Below are 21,597 nucleotides of genomic sequence, written 5' to 3' on the forward strand. Positions count from 1 at the left end.
AGGGAACCAGATGCCTTTAGACTGAATATTGTGAAATAGACGTAATATCCCAGAACCAAGTGTAATGGCTGAAGCCATGTCAGCCTGAGTCTGCAGGCAGCGTGAAAGACTGCCTTTAAGGGCTCCGTGAAGCCCGTCTATTTCAAGGGGTCGTTCACTCTGAAGTTTAATGATGGCCAATTTAAATGGCTGATCAAAGCAAAAAAGAGGCAGATCCATCATACTATGAAGATCCACTGCGAGTGGAGTCTCATTTTGGTGACCAGTGGGTGGAGCTTAGTTAGTGAGTGGCACCTGGGAGAGAACCACTGCTTATTTTCCCCACCCCCACTTCGATTCGGTCTTGGGATGGAGCAAATGGCCCAGGGACGCCTTGGATTTCAGCGGGAGTTGAACACCATGGGAAGGGAGATGCATGAAGATTTGTGGGTGGAGGTGTGCATTCTGCGGCGCGGGGTGCCGAACCGCACGCAGCGCACCCCGCAGGTACAAAATGGAGCCCCCGTGCTTGGTCCCCTGTGGCCTGGGCGGGGCTGATGCGTGGAAGGGAGCTGGCTGTGCCTGATGCTCCCCCGTTGTGCTCACAGAGCTGCGAGACCATGTGGCAGCAGTGCTCCCTGCAGATCTCCAACGCCATTCAGTACGTGGTGGAGTTCGCCAAGCGCATCGACGGCTTCATGGAGCTCTGCCAGAACGACCAGATCATCCTCCTCAAAGCAGGTGAGAGAGCGGGGAGACGGACCCCACCGCGCAGACAGGTTCCTCCCTGCGCCCTGCTGGGGTGGCAAAATCCCCCCCCCCGCCTTCTAGGCACTGATAGACAGTCTGGCCCCTGGCCTAGTTCCCAGGAAGCACCGGTCCCCTTACATGCCCCCATCGGAACCTCAGTGCTGCGTGGGGCGGGGCCAGGTTGGGAGGGGGTGGAGTCAATGTGGGAGGCTTCAGGGCCATTTAGCACAGGGCACTATGGAGACTCTGGGCTGCTCTGGTCTATGGAGAAGCCCATAAGCTGCTCTCCAGAGGCTGCTGTACGTTCGACCCCTTGGGGCTGCTCTGATTTGCATCCGGGCCATTCCCAGAGCAGCCCACATTGAAGAGTGGCTGAAAGCCGCCTTCTCCCCACTGTGCTGCACCTCATAGAAGATTAGGGTTGGAAGAGACCTCAGGAGGTCATCTAGTCCAACCTCCTGGAGGCTCAGCCTGGGATTTCAACAGGGGGGCGTCCACAGGGCCACTTCCTCTTTCCTTCCCTTCTCTGCTCTGCCTTTCTCTTCCTCCGTTCTCTCTGTCCCCCACCAACACTTCTCCCTCTTACTCACCCCCACCCTCCTCCTTCCCCTGCCATCTGCATCCCTCCTTCTTCCTCACTCTTACCTCCGGACTGAGGTGGGTATGGCTCATCTTCTTAGCACACACTGAGCCCCGCTGCCCCTCTGAATCTCCCACCCCATGATGCATGCAGGTCCCACTTCCCACTGTGGGCAGGTGGAGTGGATGGGGAGGAGGATCCAAAGCACTGGCAGGAGCTGGAGCCCAGAGCCAATGGGGGAGCCCCTCAGATCCCACTGGTAATAGTGGGAGGCCCAGGGGGCATCTCACAGCATGGGGCACCCAGCTCAAGAGCCTCCTCACTGGCTCTCCTGCTTGGGAGGAGCTACGGAGTTGGGGCACCTCCCAGCACCCTCTCCTTCCTGGAGAGATGGAGGCATCCCCGAGGTGTGTCTCGCACACACAGAGTGGGCCATGCCGGGAGCAGCCTCTCTGCCGTCAGCCTGGTGGCCTGGGCAGCTTGGAGACACATCTTCCTGCCTGGCCTCTTCCTGATCACAATCAGCAGCTGGTGGTGCTGGGTAAGGGAGAGAGAACAGGAAACGTGAAGGATCTCGTAGAGCCACAGCCTTGATGGTCCTTAACCTCCAGAGGTAACACGCCCCAGGGTGCCAGGCTGGGAATGCTCTGGGATTAGCAGAGTCAGGGGAAAGCACATTCCCCCCTGCTCACCAAGCTTTCCCCTTCCCAGGCCCACCTTTATTAAAGGTCCTGCATGTACATGGGCTCAACTATTAATGTCCAGGTCTGGAGTTCAGCCCCACCAGGTTTGGAGGGGTTCAAATCCAGAGTTTCGCTTTGGCTCATTAGGAAGCTCAGAGAAAGAGGCAGATTTTGGATCCAGGTCTGGTTTTCAATGCCCCCCCACTCCCCACAAGTACAGGGGTGTTGGGATCTTGGGGGGCACCAGGTGTGTCTCACTGCAGCTTCCAGCTCCAACCTCTTAACCCCTGGGGATCTCCCTCGCACCCCACGACCACTGAGGAATAGACAGAAGGGAACGATCCTGCCCCGATAATCCTGGATGAGACCTGATAAGTCTCTTCCATCTCTGCCTCCTAGGGGCCTGATCTTCAGCAGTGCTCCAACTCCAGCTGTGTCAGTGGGTGCTGAAGATCCTCAGCCCTTCTGAAAACCCCTGTGAATCTAGCTCGTTCTCACAGCATACGTCTCTTTGGTATCTTTGCCCTCATAGAGTCCGAAAGGACTGAGTTCTAATACTGATTCAGCCAATGACTCCCGGGGCAAATCGCGTCCCCTCTCCGTGCCTCAGTTTCCCATACCTACCTCCCAGGGGTGTTGTGAGGGTAACTTAGTGAACGTCTGCGCAGTGCCCTACACATCTGCAGCACTGTATAAATGTCGTAGTGACAATGCTGGCTGCTTTATACACTTTTAGGCCTGCATAGCATGGATTCTCTCTTGCCAGCGCACAGCAGGTATAAAATGATCCCGCTGTGATCTGGCAGCACTTGGCACTGGTGTAAATAACCGTCCAGAAGCACTAAAGACTCAGGCCCTGGGTTTCTAGTCAGTTTCACCTTCCAGCTCTCAGGCACTAACTAAAGCTGGTTGGAATTTTTCCTTCGCAATGGCGGAAGGGGGTGTTGCCAACAAAAAATGGCTTTTTCGTCAAAGTGGAAATTTCCCTAGGAATTGTCGGATGTTACTGAAATTTTTAATTGAAAACCCAGAAAACTTTTGAAGAAAAATATCAGTGAAAATGACACGTTCTTTGTTCTTGTCTACGTTTCCCTGGGAATTAAGACTCCTTTCCTGACCGGCTCAGACACTAACCCCATGCTGGTGGGTCAAATTTCCCATTACTGCAACTACTGGTCCGCAGTGAACTCTAAAGCGACTGCTCTGACCTTCTCCCCTCTAGAAATATCCCAGCAGCAAGAGCCAAGCCTAGAAACCACTTTTATTATTATTATTTCTGATGTGGGTGGCAGGAGGGCCTTCGAGCCCCACTCACAGATCGGGTCCCCCTGTGCAAGATGTTGTCCTGCCCCAAAGAGGCAGAGGTCAAAGTAGCAATAGGGCCATAATGATTGTCTCCAAGCCTTCAGGTTCTCAGATCACAAAGCGGGCGCTGGTCTGCATTGCATCAGCAAGGTCACTCCCTTGAAGGAAAGTCCTGCACCCACTGAAGTCAAGGAGAGTTTTGCCATTGACTTGAATGGGATCAGGTCCAAATGAGGAAGCTACAGTTGTTCATTCAGCCAATGTTACAGGTCCCTTGTGGCACACAAAAACTGTTGATGGACTCTTAGCAGCCGATTTGAATTGGTGGGGGCGCTTCCTTATGGCTGGATGCTAGCTTACGTCCAGCTGTCCATTGTTTTGTTGTTGTTTTGTTTTAAGGGCAGTGAATCTTACCGGGAAAGTGCCAGGTTAAAAGTTGTTTTTTTTAAGAACCAGCAAACAGAGAAACAAATCCCCTAGGTTTCTAACAACCCCTTGGTGCATTCAAGAGAGTGGATGGTACTCATTGGTTTTCTGTGCTATATTCAGCTCTTGGGGCGGGGGGAACAGATTAATCGATTTCACTTTTGTGTTCCACTCCGAAGTCCCAAATTAGTTTTTTGTTTGCGTCAAGCGCTGGTGCAATCCCAGCACATCGGGACTGGCTTAAAATGCAAACCCTGCTTTCACTGCCATTTATAAACTATAGCAGAAGTACAGGAATATCTGTGCACTTTTGCTACTGAGGAGGAAAGGTGAAGGAGGAGCCTCTGACCCTGGGGCCTGCAGCCAATCCAGTGTGCTTTCTGATTGCGTACTGATGGTCATTTACCACTGAGAGCTCGCACCACGTGTACTGTCTCCGATACTCCCTTCCTGGTAGATTTTCACACATGAAGGCCCCGATCCTACAGTCAGGTCCATGCTAGCAGATCAGACTGTGGGATTGGGGAGCCAAAATTTGGTGTTAAGCTCCCCCGGGTCCGATTCTCAATTGCACTGCCATTTACACCAGGGAAAAGCATCCGTCCATTTTGCCCAAATATAAACCACCACACAAGGTGATGGAGGCGTGATGGAGAATCAGGCCGTGTCTTCAGTGCAGGCTACCTGCAAGCTGTGCAATCTTGGGTTAGTCATCTCACAGGAACCCAACTTCCTAGAGCGCGGCCACACTATCTAGTACCGCACACTGCCGTCACACCCCACGTCCACCCTGCCGCTGCGCATGGCTGAGAGAGATAATACAGATAGCTGGGCACCTCCTGGCTACATCTGTTCATATAGCAACCTGCATTGGTTCCTCCACCAATGTCTTCCCTCCTGCAATCCATGCTTCTCCCTCCAAGTTCCATGCAGGTTGCTTCACTTAAAACCAAATGCTGCCTAGTTTATATGTCTTAGTGCATGGAATCTAACCAACCTCTTCATTTCTTCCTTCCATTTTTAAATTTTTTTTTTACCTTCTCCTTTCTTTGTAATCCACCATTACATTGACCATTTGATCTCTCTGCTTTCCGTTGCTAACTGACTAGGTCATATTTCCCTTTGTTGAAATATCATGGTCACAAATTGCTCTTTAAAAAAACAAAATTGGGATTTTTTAAACACTTTTTAAAAAATCATTTGGAATTTACACTTGAATTGCGGATGGTGGGGTTGTTGGTCTGGATTTTTTTTTTCTTTTTTTCTTTTTTTTGTCCTTGGATGACGGAAATGCTCCCTTACTCTCCTCCTTTCCCTCTCCTCCTCATGGTCTGTTATCTTTCTGCCTGCATTAGGTTGCCTGGAAGTGCTTCTGATCCGAATGATTCGGGCATTCAACCCTTTAAATAACACGGTGCTCTTCGAGGGGAAATACGGTGGCATGCAGATATTCAAGTCGCTTGGTAAGAGCTGGTTTGTTTGCTTTTGTCCTCACGGGGTGATGGGGGTGGATTTATGACTCTTCTTTAAAGCTTCTTATGGTGAAAACACAGCAGTGAATCCTACAGGAAGGGTCCCAGTCACTGCATTAACTTCATGGCAAGGAGTAAGGGGGAGAGCATCAGAAGCACCTAAGGGATTTAGGAACACAATGAAAGTCACTGAGTCTTGTCCTCCTGTCTCCGCATAACTGTCTAGTGCTTCTTCTTGCAGAATCCCATGGTATATATTCTCAGAGGCTGGCTAGCATATGGGACAATGGCTAATGGGCTCTAGGCTGTATTCTGACCCCAGCCTAGATTGGGTGCCTCCAGCTAATGGCTGGTTGTTCTTTGTCCCACAAGCTGATGGGTCTCAGTCTGGGTCCTAGTGGACGTGTGCTAACAAAGTGTAGGCCCCGATCCTGCAATGGGATCCATATGGGTGGACCCTGTACCCATTGATTTCAATGGGCATTGGCAGCGGTTCAGGGCTTCCGCCTGGGCATATGCAATTGCAGGGTCGGAAGCCATGCTGGCTTCCCTCGTTGGCAATCTCACAAACAGGTGGCAGAGGCCAAACCCCGCAGCCCTGAGAGGCAGTCCCTTCAGGTACATCAGTGGAGCAGTGTCCGGAAAAATCCATCTGCTGCTGCCCATGCTGCAGCGTGCTGGGGAAGGAGCCCTTTGTCCTCTGGGCCTGACAGCTCGGTGCACTAGACACAGTTAAGGGGAAATATTGCCCATGGGCCACACTTTGGCCTTGACTCACCCCCAGGATCTCCCACTGACGTCAGCAGCAGCATGGCTCCTGGGCAGCACCTGGTCCGACGGATGGGGCAGAAGGAGAAGACACAACCCAAAGAGCCCTGAGTCCTCTCACCCATGGTAACTGCTTCTGTACTGCCCCTAGGTCATGTCTGTTTCCTGGGATCTTCCCCTTCTCTCCCATTCTTTACTGGCGGGGAGGTTGGAGATAAACCACAACGTTGGTTACTTCACGTTCACCTGCTGCTTCTCTCTCACGTGCCCCGTAATGTTCGGCTTGTGGCTCCGCACCTACCTGCAAAGTCCCAGGAGCAAATGAAACAAGCTCTTCTGCAGTCATAGAATCCTAGAAGATGGGGGTTGGAAGAGACCTCAGGAGGTCATCTAGTCCAACCCCCTGCTCAAAGCCGTCCTCTAGCATCTTCCATCTGTGGATCTCCAAGTACTTCGCAGACAGCCAGGCCTGATTCCCCATTCCCCTGCACACTCTGGCTGGGATTTTCGAAGATGCATCGGGGAGTTCAGTTACTGGGAGCTGGACATCGAGCTCCCTTATGTGTCTATGCAAACCCCAGCCTGGATGGTCAATTATACCCGTGGAGAGGGGGTTTAAAATGCTACCGTTCTGATCTGATGTAGGGCAATGACAGATCGGGCCCTAGTTCTCTGATCCCTTAGACGCCCTTACGAGGTTCAGAAGTCTAGGGATTTTTTAACCCACCACTGCAGTGCCACTCCCTCTGAGGTAGAACAACCCCCAGCAACGCTACACAACATCTCAGAGCAGGCAGTGAACAGCGCCGGCTCTGCCTGAACCCACAGGAGAGGTTAGGGCGGCCGAGCAAATTTACTAACGCTGGACTTCGGCCAAGTCAGCATTGATACCCCAACTCTTGCAAAAAGTGCCAGGGGATCGTTAAACGACTGGTGCTAGGCAGGCCCGCAGAGTGAGAATCATTCAAAGTAGAGCACAGCGTCCCCCTGGGCTGCTAGTTCTGTACTGGAGCAAATGGGGCAATAACACTTGCTGGAGCACCAGCCATTCAGTGTCCTTGCAGGTCTCTCTGCCAGCTACCGATCTAGCCTGCACCTGCTTAACTTGGGGGAATTCACAGGATCATAGCAAATAGGAGCGGGGAGGCAGATTATGAGCTGTCCTGGGCAATGGTGCAGAAAGCCTGCAGCCGTACAGCTTTGGGCTATAATCCCCAGGGGGAGAGGGGGAGACCTCCAGGGTGCTCCAGAAAGTGGCACTGGGGCCCACTAGGGGGCGCTTTTCCCATGCTGGTCTCAGTGGCCCTGCAGGGTGCTGTGCGCTTCTTGCACGCCTGGTGGAGGGGTGGGTGGGTTTTGAAAGGCTGAATTCTCAGAAGAGCTAGTCCCGCCGAAGACGTGTCCTATGTGGGGCTGAGCTCTTCCTGGCTTTCCTGAGCTAGGCTGGGCCAGAACTTGGATGGGAGCTCGCCGGCTGCTTGGGCTGCTGTCAGAAGGGCGTTTGCGGCTTGCATGGGGAAGAACGCTTCTTGTCTTATTTCTACTAACAAAGAGGATGGGCTGGGGTATGAGCTCCAGCCATGTGGAGGTGGCATTCACCCCAGTGCCTTTGGCTTGTGATGCAGGGATTCTTTTACTGGAGACCGGCTGGGTTCCTTCCCATTTGCCTGCTTCGTCTCCGGGAACCTTCTAAGTGACTCCCTTCCCCCTCCTGCTTCAGGAGAGGAGCCCGGAGACTTGGCTGTCGTTGTGAGCAGGAGTTGCCCTGTGTGGACAGAGGAAAATTTCTTGCAGTGAAGGGGTCTGCGGCACTGGGGCGTAATGTGCTTCTCGTTCCCATGTCTTCTCTTTAGGCTGCGACGACCTTATCAGTGCTGTCTTCGAGCTGGGGAGGAACCTGTGCCGGCTACAGCTCTCGGACGAGGAGATTGCGCTGTTCACTGCAGCCGTCCTGCTCGCTCCAGGTAGGTGCAGAGGGGGACAGGTGAATGGCAATGTCCGTTCTCCATTCAAGGAGCTCGCAGAGCCATGAGCTCCAGGAGAGAGGGTTTTGGCTGTGATTCTGGGGAGAGTTAACCCGAAACCTTATTAGAGAAATTGAAGACCCACTAGATCATTGTCAGGTGGAACAAATTAAGCGCATGGAGCTGAGCTGGCTGCTGCTGGAGTCCATGGCAAAACTCCCCAGGGAGAGCAAGACTGAAGCGTGAGCTTCTGCTGCTTTTAGGGGTAGGAGAGGTTGCCCTCAAGGGGCAAAGCAATTGCTTGGGAAGTTGCTTGCATGTAGCATATCGTTCAGCTCTTTGCTGGAGGGACTGAGCCCTTTATTTGAAGAGGCTTGTACTAAACAGAAATCCCACTCCAAAATCCTGACTTTCTCCAACTTTGCTCTCCTCTTTCAAGCCTCAAAGCCTGGTATACAAGGGTAATTAACTCTCATGCGTCAGGGTGTAAAACTAATGGCGGCTGGTGTCAGGAAAGAACTGCCCCTGTACACAATTGGGCACTAGTGGGGGCTAAACTGTTCTCAAGCATCAGGCATTCGCCACCAACAGAGGCAGCATGTCAGACCAACGTCCCAGTGGAAAATCCCTGTAACCTTAAATGCTGTACTGAGCATCCCGTCCCCCCCGCCCTCCCTCTGCAACCCCTTTTCTCCACTTCCCACCAGATCCAGCTCTGGAATTTGGAGCCCTCTCCAGCCAAGACACATCACTGGGGGTGGCAAATTATCACAAAGCAAAGCTCCCTGTAGCTCCCTGCATATGAAGGGCCGGAAAATCAGTTAAGGAAATACCCCCTCTCCCGCAGCATTGCCATGCTATGCAGGATTCAGATCCATTTTCCAGGGCTGACGTGAGCTTTGGCTATCGATTCGCAGATCGCCCTTGGCTCACGGAATCCAAGAAGGTGCAGAAGCTCCAGGACAAGATCTACATAGCCCTGCAGCACGAGATCCAGAAGAAACACTCCAGCGAGGATAAGCTCTCGAAGGTAATGGAGCTGACTGGGAGCAGCCAGGCGGAACAGGGGTGGAATTGCACTAAGGAAAAACAAGGGCTGAACGTCAAGGGAAAATAGTCCTGATAGCGAGGACCGTTGTATTGTGGGATTGGCTCTCAGTGGGGGAGGGTAGACTTACTCCTGGGGACATTTACAACTAAACTGGACAAAGCCCCTCATGGATAGACCGTAGGGATCCTCCTGCATTGGCTGGATTCACTAGGTCCTACGGTAATAGGTCTCACTCCATAAATGTTAAGGCCATTAGAATCTTCTAACCTGACTTCCTGCATAGCACAAGGCCTCTAGCATTGAGTGAAAGGGCTAACGGTGCTTCATTGAGGCTTTATTCTGGCATGACATAAAGCCTGGGCTGGGAGGGGGCAGAGCATCACCACAGAGTTCTTCTCCCACAGCCTGGGGTGAGCTTTGTTGCTTAATTATAGTGGAACCTGCTGCAGGGACCAGCCAAGGAAGTTCTCCTCTCACTCAAGTGCAAGAGGCCTGTGTGTTAAGAACGGAGGGGTTACGGTTCGAGTACCAGGTGTGGGTGAGGTTTATGTATCAGCCGTCTGTAGCGCAAAGGCTCATTTGTTACTCTCAGGATCGAGGGATTATGGTACCATTGGGCAGGCGCGACAGTGAGCAAGAGGGGGAAACCTCAGCCTTGAATTTTCAGGGTGTTGAAAACCAGCCCAGCTGCTCCCTTTATTCTCCCAGGCATGGTTATCCAGGGGGAGCCAAATCATTTCCCCCTGAAAACAGCAAGCCCCTAGGATAGATGCATTGCACCGGTTCAAAACGGGGCTTGACCTGGTGCCTCTCAGGCCTGGTCCATTCCCGGGGCAGTCACCCAGACGCAGCACGCCATCTTCAGGGTTTCACACTGCTGTCGCCGCATCACTGTCATGACACCACACCACGGCTAGCGAAGCCCCATCCAGTGACCGCAAAGCTTGGGCGTGACCGGTGCACAGCAATGCTGATCGCAAGCCCAAATCTCACTTCCTTCCCCTGCTTCTCTCCCCTGTAGCTGATTTCCAAGCTGCCCTTGATGAAAACCATCTGCAACCTGCACTTGGACAAGTTGGAGTTTTTCCGGATCCTGCATCCGGAGACAGCCATGAACTTTCCGCCCCTGTACAAGGAAGTATTCAACTCGGAGCTCCAGTACAGCGACCCACGAGAGAGCTAAGGCTCGGAGCCGCCAGACCCTGTTTCATTTCCCAAAGCCTGGAGAGGGACAGAAACATTGGGGGCCAGGAGGAGGTTCATTTAACTCAAATAACCAAACCCGAGAGACCCTACGGGGTGAGGTGATCTGCCCCTCTGCCCCACCTCCTCGCTGTCGTTTGCAATAGCTCTTGAATGTAATGCACCTTGAAGGACAAGTGAACTGACTTTGCCATACCGGTGAAATGAATGTGAAATCTCCACTCCCTCGAGGAGACACTCCAGTACCGTACCAATACCTTTCCTTAATGCATGAACCACCATGGGGCACACACACGCTCATGCAATACAGCAAAGGAGCCCAGCCGCCAGCACTCATCCCAGGACCAGCCCTTGTTCTCCTCTTGTTTCATATGTATTTGTTCGTTTTAAATGAAATAAACACCAGAAAGATGGAATGAAAAAGGGGCAATACAGACTTGGTGGGATAGGTGGCTCACCAAAACCAGGCAGGGGTTGGGAAGAGAAATAAAGTCCGGAGTTGAATTGGACTGAAGCGTGGGGGAAAAGAAGACAAAAATAGCATCTTACTCTTAATGTGCCCTGGGGTTAATGACTACCCAAGGAGAAGGGGGACAGAACCAGGCCTGTAATGACTGGGCCGCTCTGTGGAAAACAGGGAAGTAGAAATTCAACATCGTATCCCCTTCTGAAGAATCTAGCAGGGTAAGTGTCCAAACCTAACCAGAAGGGATGCTTTAGTGGGGTCTGCACAGGGGTGGACTCCCTGTGATCAGTGGTTTGAATGCAGGGTCAGCTGTTCCTCTCACCCCTCCGAATGCCATACATGTGAGACTTTCAGGGAAGTCCCTGTCTGCCCTGTACGATCCCGGGCACTTTCTCTAAGAGAAGGGGTTTGCCGCTCGACCTGTGGCCAAATACCGCTCTCCAGCTCCTGTACAGTGCTGCTGTGCGTTGTCCTTCCCAGAGGCAGCTGCATTTTAGAGGTGCTGTGTGTACATAGCGTCTGTGCTTTGGGGTGCCAAGCACCGTGGTTACTGTTGGCATTGTAAGCAGTCGTTCGTTCCAGCCACGGCTGCCGTATTTATTTATTTGTATAGAGTCCCCTTTTAACGCTCTCCCATGAAATTCCCCGTCTCAGATCAGGTCCGGTGACTTTTTCTTCTCCCTAACTGCATCCAGCGCTGCCATGTTAACCCTTCTTCTCCCAGAGGTGTAACCCACTCAGTGCAACCCACTCAGCTGGGAAAGCAGTGTTACCAAGGCATCCCGGGCCTCCTTTGGTGCTGGTTCCCACACAAAGCCTTGTACCTCCCTGTAAGGGCGGTTAACGTTCTCGTTCTCCAGGCAACATATGCTGCACAGCGCAGTACCTGCCAAGTGTAACAGGATTAGGAAAAAGCAGTGAGTGGCGGCTCTGTGCCTGCTCTGTTCCTGGAGGTTGAATCATCCTTGACCCCATTTTTCAGGAGCTTTTAGCTTTTCGGGTCCTAGCTTTTAGGATTTGCTCTCTGAGTTGAACAGAAATCAGGGTTCTCTCTCAGTGGATCTTTTTAGTGACAGCAAAGTTACTAGGCGGGGCTGGGGGCAGAGGTTATTATTCCCCCCTCTAGCATCTTCCCCTCCCCAGAGTTGCAATTTTAGAAGAAGGTGATGCCTCTGAGGAAAAAGAAGAGGGACTATACTTGTGCAATCATTTGGGTGGAGGGATACCGTCTCCTTCCACAGACAGCCCAGAGGTTGGTTATACTGCGGGAGAGATTAAACAGTCACCTGCTGTGGATTATTTTTTAGTTCCTGCTCCTCCTCCCATTGTTGTCAATGCCAAATCGTACGAGGAGAAAACCTGGTTGACAGAGGAACAGTGGTTCCTACTGATAAATAATCAAAGTTCCAACTCCTTGCCCTTTTTCGTACTTATTCCTTACATAATTAACCTCCCCCATCCTATAAGTCACCAGGAAGGTTTGAACCTACTATCTTCATATCTATAGTCCAGCCCGCTCCATCTCCTGAGGTGAGCAAGTAACTCCATTAGCCAGCACTAGTCACTGGTTTTTCTTCTGCATGTGGCCCAGCTCCTGGAGAGGAACATGCTTGGCACTTATTCAGGCAAACCTCCCCATGGAGTCAGTGGGAACTCTGCCGGACTAAAGGTGGAGTAAAAATGGAGTCAGAACTTGGGGCTTTATTTTCCCTTAAAGCCACCATACACAAAATAAAGCTGAGCATTATTTCTTTTCTCGTTAACCACTGTTAGATGTCTGTCATGGGGCATATCAGAATTCTCCACCTCCGTTTATTCTCGTGGCATTTTTCTCCACTGATGGCATGTTCCCAAATTCACTCATCTTTCAGAAGAAGGCTGCTGGCTTTCCCAGTAGCCCCTTGCAGTATCGAGTGCCATATATTGTTCTCCAAGGCAGGGTTAGCCAGGGTGGGGGCGTAATATTCCTTTTTTTGCTACACCCTCCGATCCCAGAGCTTTGTGGACTTGAAAAGTCAGTATTGCCTTTTTCATACATGGGGTTGTGCCTTTTTAAAACTCATTTCCCACAGCACCAGTTGCTTATCGGCTATCTTCCTTGATGGAAGGCAGACCTTAGGGGGCGAGCAGAGCGAGGTGCTTCGTTAAAGAGGCTTTTGTCAGTTTCTGCGAGAGGACAGAAGTCCCTTTCTTAAAGGCAATAGCCACAGGTGTTCTGAAATGTTTGAAAAAAAAGGCACAACCCCCCTTCCCCCCCCCCCCCTTGTGTCTTTGATGTTCTCCGGACAATGTGCACTAGGTTGAAAGTCGCCATTTTCATTTCATAAGCGAAGAAGCCAAGAGAGCACCTTAAATCTGGAAAGACTGAGCCCTCGCCGCTGAAATGGCAATTTCCCTGCTTGCGACACAGCATATGTCAAAGGGGGAGACATTTTGGATTCTGAGCAATAAAAGCCCACAGGGAAATTTAAGCAAGAGACTGGAAGCATAAGACATTGTAACCCAACCTGCCAATGTGCAGGAAGCAGGACCTTTTTCTTTTTCAAGGTACTGAATTGTTGGTGAAATGAATTTTTTTTTTTTTTTTAATATATAAACCAGTTTGTCAAAACTCATGGAGTTTTGGCCCTTTTCACAAGTGACATCAACCTCCAACAGCTGAATGAGAGTAGGACATGCGTGATTATTTAAAACAACCTGTTACAGCTGAGATCTTCAAAGCCACCTAGGGGATTTAGGCATGTTGAAATGAATGGGAGTTGGACATCTAACTCCTCTAGGCGCTATTGCAAATCTCTACCTAAATGTGTACCGTATATACTTGCATATAAGCTAACCCCTTGTGTAAATCACCCCCTAATTTAGCACTGCAAAGCTCAGTGTCCCACGTAGGCCAGTTTCCATATACTCTTGTTCTGGCTGCACTGTCTACCTCCACCCCCCCACCCAAGCTTTCCGAACCTTATACACCTTTCCCTCTGCTTCTCTCACCTTTGCCCTTTCTGTTCAATGTTATTCCCCGTGTAGTCAAGGGTAGTTTTGCCAGTGGGGCCTGATACACCTAGCTGCTGAGCACCCTCTTCTCCCACTGACTTATATGCCACTTGACGGTGCTCTGCAACTTGCGGGATCAGGCCCCAGGTTCAGTCACTGGGTTATCATAATCACCATACTAGAGTGGCATAGGAGTGTGTCACCCACCTGCCTCGCAAATTAATGTCTTGGCATTCTAACAGATGTAATGAATGCGCCCCTTCCCCCATATGGGAAGGAAACTGGGACTTGCAGGGCTGAAAGTAGGGACCTCTATTGCTTGAGCTAAAGGAGTAACTCCACAGGCTGGTAGCAATAATGGGCTCTTATCCACTTATGTGGGTAAGAGATTAGAGGCCAGGCCTGTAACATATGCTGCACAAATGGGGTATACATACATTTCTCAGTTTATATGCCAGTATACATGGTGGGCCTTAGTGTAAATGAGATTAAGGCCTTTTTACACCACTCTGGCAATATGAAGTGGACTTAAAGTGCAATTACGCACAGTTTAAGGCCCCTTTATGCTGTCAGAGTGGATTAAATGAGGCTCAGTGTAAGTGGGAATCAGACCTGGTGGATACATGCAACATACACACACACCAAGCGATATAAAGGTAAGATCACAGGTAACATTTTCAAAAGTGCCTATGTGACTTAGGCACTTAAACACCTTTGAGGCTCTTGGTCTGAATACTACAGATTTTGGTGGAAGTCAGACGTCTACATCTCTTTGAGAATGGGGGCCTAGGAACCTAAGTGCTGTTTTCAAAAGAAACTTGGGTACTTCGGAGCCTCTAACTTTCAGTGAGTCTTAGGCTCCCACGTCATTTTGGCCAATGACTCTTAAGAGCCTAAGTCAGGTGCTTTCGAAAATTTCACACCAAATGTCTCTGACTCATAGCTCCAGGCTGAGCAGGCTTTAGATAGTTGGATGAGTTTCATTCATTTGCTTTCCTTTTTTATTTAAAAAAAAAAAAAAAAAAAAAGTTGAATTGCGGAACCAAACAAAAAGTGAGAGCTCACTATTTCCCAGATGAAGATCTAATATATTGTTTTATATGAACATTTAGCTGAGTGTGTTTTTCCACCTCTAGACCCCTCACACTGTGTATAAAAAGAAGAAATGGCTAATATATATTCTTGTGAATGTTGGTGCAAAAGAGAAAATATAGAACATTGCAGTCAGTTTTATGTTATTTTTTATCTATATGAATGAAAGGAAGAAATGCAAAGCATTTTTCCATCTAACACAACACACACACACACACACCCCCACCACCACCACCACCTGTAGGTACAGACAGGTTTTATGGAAATGTTTTACTTTTTAGACTTAGGAAAACACTTCTGTTCTCATTGAATGTCCTGTCTTGTAAGATGCATCCGATGAAGTGAGCTGTAGCTCACGAAAGCTTATGCTCAAATAAATTTGTTAGTCTCTAAGGTGCCACAAGTCCTCCTTTTCTTTTTGCGAATACAGACTAACACGGCTGCTACTCTGAATCTTGTAAGATTGTAATTTCTATTTTTTTAAAGGAAAAAAAAAACCTTAGAAAATAATGAAACTTCCTCTTATGAATTGGCCAGCTAGGAAGGGGCGGGTGGGGGAGGGGAAATGTTAATTTAAGGCGCGGGGGAGGGGGCTTTGTTTGGATTTTTCATAAAAGTACTATAATGTATGGGGGCGACCTTTTAATGAGGTGGATTCTATAGAGATATAGATGTATATTGCACAAGATTTATGGAAAGAAAAATAAAGTCTGTTTTACAGGAGGAAAATGTGTTGGAAGTATTGAATTTGACTCCTGTTTCTTAGCAGAAAGCCCACTTGAATCCAGGGAGAGTCTTTTCATGGATTTCAAGGGGCTTTTTGGGACAGGCTGTCACTGAAGCCCCATTCACAAGGTACTTAATGCCTGACTTTAAGCACTGATGCTACTATTCACATCCTTACAGTTAGGCATATGCTTACGTGCCTGGTTGAATTGGCAAATTGCCTGAGGGAAAGCGCTGAAGGGAAGTTGTACATGGTGAGTTACTGTCCAGTTCTGGTACCCACAATTCAAGAAGAATTTTGATAAATTGGAGAGGGTTCAGAGAAGAGCCATGAGAAAGATTAAAGGACTAGAAAACCTGCCTTAGAGTGACACAGGCAAGGAGCTCAATGTATTTAGCTTAACAAAGAGAAGGCTAAGGAGTGACTTGATTTCCGTCCTAAGTACCTGCCTGGGGAATAATATTTAATAATGGGCTCTTCAGTCTTTCAGAGATAGGTCCAATACAATCCAAGGGCTGGAAGTTGAAAGCCAGACAAATTCAGACAGGAAATAAGGTGTATGTTTTTAATTAGCAATCTACCAAGAGTCATGGTCTCCATCGCTGAAAATCAAGAGTGGCTGTTTTTCTAACAGATCTGCTCTAGGAACGATTTGGGGCAGTGCTCTGACCTGGGCTACGCAGGAAGTCAGACTTAGATGATTACAATCCTCCCTTAGAATCTACGAATCTAGGGAAACCTGTGAGCTGCTGCTGAGTTCTGAGGAAACCTGCAAGGAGGCCTGGATAGAGCTGGGGAACCCTGCCAGATGGTAGGGAAGCTTGTGCAGGTCCCCTATGAATGAGCGGAAGAACCTGCATGGTCAGTATAAGGCAGGCCCAGAAGCAAGGGGTTGACTCCAGAGGGAGAGACCCACGAGCAGGGGTAGGAGGATTGTCAGGTTTGGAGATCTGGGGAGTATAAACACTGCAAGGAACCCTCTGGCAGAAGACCTGAGTGGAGGGTTGTGGGAGGAGCCCAGGAACAAGATCTGAAGGGAGGTTCCCCTGAGCAGGGGGTAGCAATCAAAGGGGAGGAGGCCTGGGGGAGTGAAATATTGCAGGGAGCCCTCTCATGGGAGACCTGATTCAGGACTACAGGAGAAGACTTGTGGGAGAGAAGTAAGTCTGGAAACTCTTAGGTGGATGCCCTGGAGAGTGGGGCCTTGGAACAGGGGCTAAAGGAACGGGGACAGAGTGATTAACGACTGTAAGGTGGGTGACCTGGGAAAAGTGACCTTTGAATGGGATTGAGGAGCTGCTGCCTTGTCACTTTGTTTTACTTGTCACTTTGTTTTGGGGAGGAACTGTTTTCCTATGAGGGATCTGCAGGCTGTGGCACTTTCCATGAATAAAAAGGGTTTGAATTTCCTACTGAGAGACAATATTCCTTAGAGAGGAGAATCAAAGAGGAGCTAAGGCAGGCATGTCTGTTGTGGGGCTGGAGGGTGTTCAAGCAGGGGCTGCCCAGGGACAGGGTCTGAGCTGGGATTTGTCTGTCTTAGGTCAGCCCAAAACTCCTAGCACATCGTTTCACCCCTGCAACACAGCCTTAACAGTGCCCTCTTTGAACAGTACCTCCCTCACACCAGGCGATTTTTGTACATGTGCTTTTTAGGGGGCTATACCTCACAAACACCTGGCTCAAATAACCCCAAACTTGGACCACTCGCTCTACCCTATGCCCACATGAAGCCCAGCACATTTTGAGACACTCTGAGTTGGCACATGGATTTTAGAGCACTTAGACTGAGCCATCTTTTAAACAGTAAGCGACTCTCATTCTTGTGTGCTTGTTTGGGGTTTGTTTGTTTTGGGGGGTTTTTTTGTACAAAATGCTTTCGGTAAAAATGTTCAGTTTTACAAAACTGAAACTTTATATCGAAATTGCTCAGTTTCTGATTTTTCATGGACACTGTCAGGAAATTTCAATACATTCAAAATCAGAAAATCTTCGTTCCCATTTGAAATAACCTTTTTCATCAAAAAGGAAGTGCTGAAAATTTTTCTTGCCAGCCAGCCCTACATATAACAAGCTGGAAATCCATTATGAATGTTTAATATCCACAGATGTGTGTAAACTGACTAAAAATTTAATTATATTGGAAGTGCTCCTCGATAAACAGGGACACATTAAAAGGTGGCGATAGGTTTTGTGCAATGTAACTCCCCTTCTTCCCCAGTTGCAGCCCAGTCAAGCTTCCAGCCTTCTGGGTTTTCGGATGCTTCACTAGAACAGCAGTCCCCAAACTTTTGAGGGTCACACCTCCCCGGAGCCAGGGCAGGATCAGGGCCACAGCTCTGTGGAAGGAGGGGGAAAGCGGACAGGGATAAGGGGGTTGAGGCTGGGGCTGCAGCTGGGGGTTAGGGCTGGGGCCGCAGCTGGTGCAGGGCCAGAAGCGGAGCCACGCCGAGGCTGGGGACAGGGACAGGTGTGGGGCCGAGAGCCAGGGACGTGGCTGTAGGCGGGACCGGAGCAGAGCTGGGGGTGGCATAGGCCCTGCCATGCCCCCCAGGGGGGCACACCGCCACAGTTTGGGGACCTCTGCACTAGAGACAGAATGAGCTCTGCTGGCTTAGAGCTGAAATCCTGAATTTGCTTCAGCCATTCTCACACAGGGACGTGAGACATTGGACCTGATTCTCCTCTGCCTTGCGTACTTGTTAAGCTTGGAGTAGCTTCATTGGGTATTTTTACACTACAAAAAAAGGTGTATTCTTAACTCAGGTTAGCTAACCTGTGTTAGTTAACTCAGATAAAACAGCAGTGAAGACACTGCAATTTGGGTTGGCAGCTTGAGCAGCTAACCTGAGTTAAAGGGCAAGTTGCAGTGTTTTCACTGCTATTTTAACCTGCGTTAGCTAACCGGAATTAAGAACAAGCCTACGGCTGGCCCTGGGCAGGTGCCATTGCTGGAGAAGAAAAGGGATCTTAAGTGGCCGCTAATTGCCAGACCCTCCTTTCATGGTGCCAGAAGGGAGTTGGTGCATTGCCTACTGCTGCCAAAGGGCAGTGAGATCCAGCCAGCCCAAGCCTGTCCGTCTACCAAGGCCCAAATGTGAGACACAGCATGTGCCAGAGCCCCACAACCGAGGGTACACAGGAAACCTGAAATACTGCAAAGTTATTTCCCTCAGTGTCAACAGCTCCTTTCATAAACTCAGGGCTTGGCTACACTTACGTTTTATAGCGCTCTCACTTGTTGGCTCAGGGGTGTGGCGGCCCCGGAGCGGCAGGCTGCCAAGGCCAGGTGCTCAAATGCATTTGTTAGTCTCTAAGGTGCCACAAGCCCTCCTTTTCTTTTTTTTTTTGAAGACCAGGTGGGGGTACTAAGGGGCAGAGGCCTGTGGGGGGTGCAGATGCCAGCCCCACCAGTGACCCCAGGCAGGGCCAGCCCACAGCATTTTGGCACCTGAGACAGGGAGCTCAAGTGACGCCCCCACGCAGGGCTGCCCAGAGGATTCAGGGGGTCTGGGGTCTTCGGCGGCGGGGGTCCTTCCGCTCCGGGTCGTCAGGGCACTTGGCCGAACACAGGGAGCGGAAGGGCCCCCGCCGCCGAAGACCCGGAGCGGAGGAAGGGGCGGCGGGTCCTTCGCTCTGGGTGCGTTTGGCGGCACGGAAGGACCCGCCGCCAAAGTGCTGCCGAAAACTCCCCTGGGGGCCGGGGCAAATTGCCCCACGTGCCCCCCGGCGGCCCCGCCCCTACGTCCCCTGGCTTGGGCCAAAACTTTTAAACTCTGGGGCCTAGTGGCGCCCCCCCCAGTAAGGCACCTAGGGTGACCAGATGTCCCAGTTTTATAGGGACAGTCCCGATTTTTGGGTCTTTTTCTTACACAGGGTCTTATTACCCCCCGACCCCCCCCCCCCAGCCTGGCTTCGCCGTTAGCACCCCCGCGCCTCCCGTTCCTTATAAAATTGTCCCCCGCCGGCCGCCGTAGGCCAATATCTGCCTGCCAAGCCCCCCGGCTTCAGGCCACGCCCCCCGGCTTCAGGCCGCGCCCCTTGGCCCGCTCCTTGGTCACATGACGCCGTGGGCGCCGAGGGGCATGTTGGGAGAGGTAGTCATCCTCGCGGCCGGCGGGGGCGGCCATAAGCCGTCCTGGAACTGCAACTCCCGGCGTGCCCCGCGGCTGCTGCTAAGGCCGGGAGGGAGCGGAGGCTTCGGCGGCTGGTGCGGAGGTGAGGGCGATAAACAGCCGAGCGGGTGGCTGCCCCCTGCGGGGAATGGCTTGGCGGCCCGGGAGCGGCCCCTCGCTCCGGTTAGGAACCGGGCCCCCCCGCTGCCGGGCAATTAGTGGGGGAGGGGGGTGCAGCCGGGCCAACCCCCCCCCCCCAGCCCAGGCGAGCAATTAGTGGGGGAGGGGGGTGCAGCCGGGCCAACCCCCCCCCCCAGCCCAGGCGAGCAATTAGTGGGGGAGGGGGGTGCAGCTGGGCCAACCCCCCCCCCAGCCCAGGCGAGCAATTAGTGGGGGAGGGGAGTGCAGCCGGGCCAACCCCCCCCCCCAGCCCAGGCGAGCAATTAGTGGGGGAGGGGGGTGCAGCTGGGCCAACCCCCCCCCCCAGCCCAGGCGAGCAATTAGTGGGGGAGGGGGGTGCAGCTGGGCCAACCCCCCCCCCAGCCCAGGCGAGCGATTAGTGGGGGAGGGGGGTGCAGCCGGGCCAACCCCCCCACCCCAGCCCAGGCGAGCAATTAGTGGGGGTGGGGGGTGCAGCCGGGCCAACCCCCCCCCCCAGCCCAGGCGATCAATTAGTGGAGGAGGGGGGTGCAGCCGGGCCAACCCCCCCCCCCCCCAGCCCAGGCGAGCAATTAGTGGGGGAGGGGGGTGCAGCCGGGCCAACCCCCCCCCCCCCAGCCCAGGCGAGCAATTAGTGGGGGAGGGGGGTGCAGCTGGGCCAACCCCCCCCCCCCCAGCCCAGGCGAGCAATTAGTGGGGGAGGGGGGTGCAGCCGGGCCAACCCCCCCCCCCCAGCCCAGGCGAGCAATTAGTGGGGGAGGGGGGTGCAGCCGGGCCAACCCCCCCCCCCCCAGCCCAGGCGAGCAATTAGTGGAGGAGGGGGGTGCAGCCGGGCCAACCCCCCCCCCCCCAGCCCAGGCGAGCAATTTGTGGGGGAGGGGGGTGCAGCCGGGCCAACCCCCCCCCCCCCCAGCCCAGGCGAGCAATTAGTGGGGGTGGGGGGTGCAGCTGGGCCAACCCCCCCCCCCCCAGCCCAGGCGAGCAATTAGTGGGGGAGGGGGGTGCAGCTGGGCCAACCCCCCCCCCCCAGCCCAGGCGAGCAATTAGTGGGGGAGGGGGGTGCAGCTGGGCCAACCCCCCCCCCCCCAGCCCAGGCGAGCAATTAGTGGGGGAGGGGGGTGCAGCTGGGCCAACCCCCCCCCCCCCCAGCCCAGGCGAGCAATTAGTGGTGGTGGGGGGTGCAGCCGGGCCAACCCCCCCCCCCAGCCCAGGTGAGCAATTAGTGGGGGAGGGGGGTACAGCCGGGCCAGCCCCCCTCCTCAGCCCAGGCGAGCAATTAATGGGCTAGGGGGGTGCAGCCAGGCCAATCCCCCTCTCAGCCCAGGTGAGCAATTAATGGGGGTGTAACCAGGCAGACCTCTTCTCCCCCTCTCGGCACTGGGGACTGATTGGATTGGAAACACTTCTGCGCCCCCCCCCTCCCCCCATGATCTGTCCCCCAAGTCTGACTATTCAGCAACCAGCTGTCAGTGGCAGGTTCCCGCCCATATTTTCTCTGCCAAGTTTTGCACCTTGTTGCATTGTGATTTGTGGTGAGTTGGGTGTGTAACTTCCTGGTTTGTGGATGAAAATGAGCAGTTTGCATGTGTGGCAATTGAGGTAATTCTGTATTATGAATGTACAGCAAGTAAGAAGGGTGGGAGTGCTGTCTTGTATGTGGTGCAGGTGCAAGGAGAGGCTGGTTGTACAGTGAATGTAAGGGAAAGTCACATCTGTAATGCCTGGGGGTTTTGCACATGTGGTGATTGCAAGAAGGGTGGAAGTTTTTTCAAAGCATATCCTTGGCACTAGTAGTTCTAAGAGGAATGGTTTTCCTCCCCCCACCCCTTTTTGTTCTTGACTGCGAAACACTTTCAGAATATA

General features: G+C 52.2%; 2 protein-coding genes across 15 annotated transcripts in view; both read left to right on the forward strand.

Annotated features, from left to right (window-relative positions):
• LOC102940776 (nuclear receptor ROR-beta) overlaps positions 1-10,604 on the forward strand; it is a 39,194-nt gene extending 28,590 nt beyond the window's left edge. The window contains exons 6-10 of the mRNA XM_037885740.2: positions 588-720; positions 5,079-5,186; positions 7,817-7,927; positions 8,845-8,957; positions 10,000-10,604. Of these exons, the coding sequence (XP_037741668.1) occupies positions 588-720; positions 5,079-5,186; positions 7,817-7,927; positions 8,845-8,957; positions 10,000-10,161 (627 nt within the window). The 3' untranslated portion in view covers positions 10,162-10,604. The remainder of the gene's footprint in view (positions 1-587; positions 721-5,078; positions 5,187-7,816; positions 7,928-8,844; positions 8,958-9,999) is intronic.
• A 5,979-nt stretch (positions 10,605-16,583) lies between these two features.
• SCAMP4 (secretory carrier membrane protein 4) overlaps positions 16,584-21,597 on the forward strand; it is a 31,533-nt gene continuing 26,519 nt past the window's right edge. For 3 of the 14 annotated variants that reach the window (XM_043535688.1, XM_043535692.1, XM_043535693.1), the window contains exon 1: positions 19,487-19,678. In XM_043535688.1, the coding sequence (XP_043391623.1) occupies positions 19,522-19,678 (157 nt within the window). In that variant the 5' untranslated portion in view covers positions 19,487-19,521. The other 11 variants (XM_043535699.1, XM_043535689.1, XM_037885526.2 and 8 more) reach the window with 11 other exon arrangements.

The sequence above is a fragment of the Chelonia mydas genome, chromosome 25, assembly GCF_015237465.2.
Source record: "Chelonia mydas isolate rCheMyd1 chromosome 25, rCheMyd1.pri.v2, whole genome shotgun sequence".
Taxonomy (NCBI): domain Eukaryota; kingdom Metazoa; phylum Chordata; order Testudines; family Cheloniidae; genus Chelonia; species Chelonia mydas.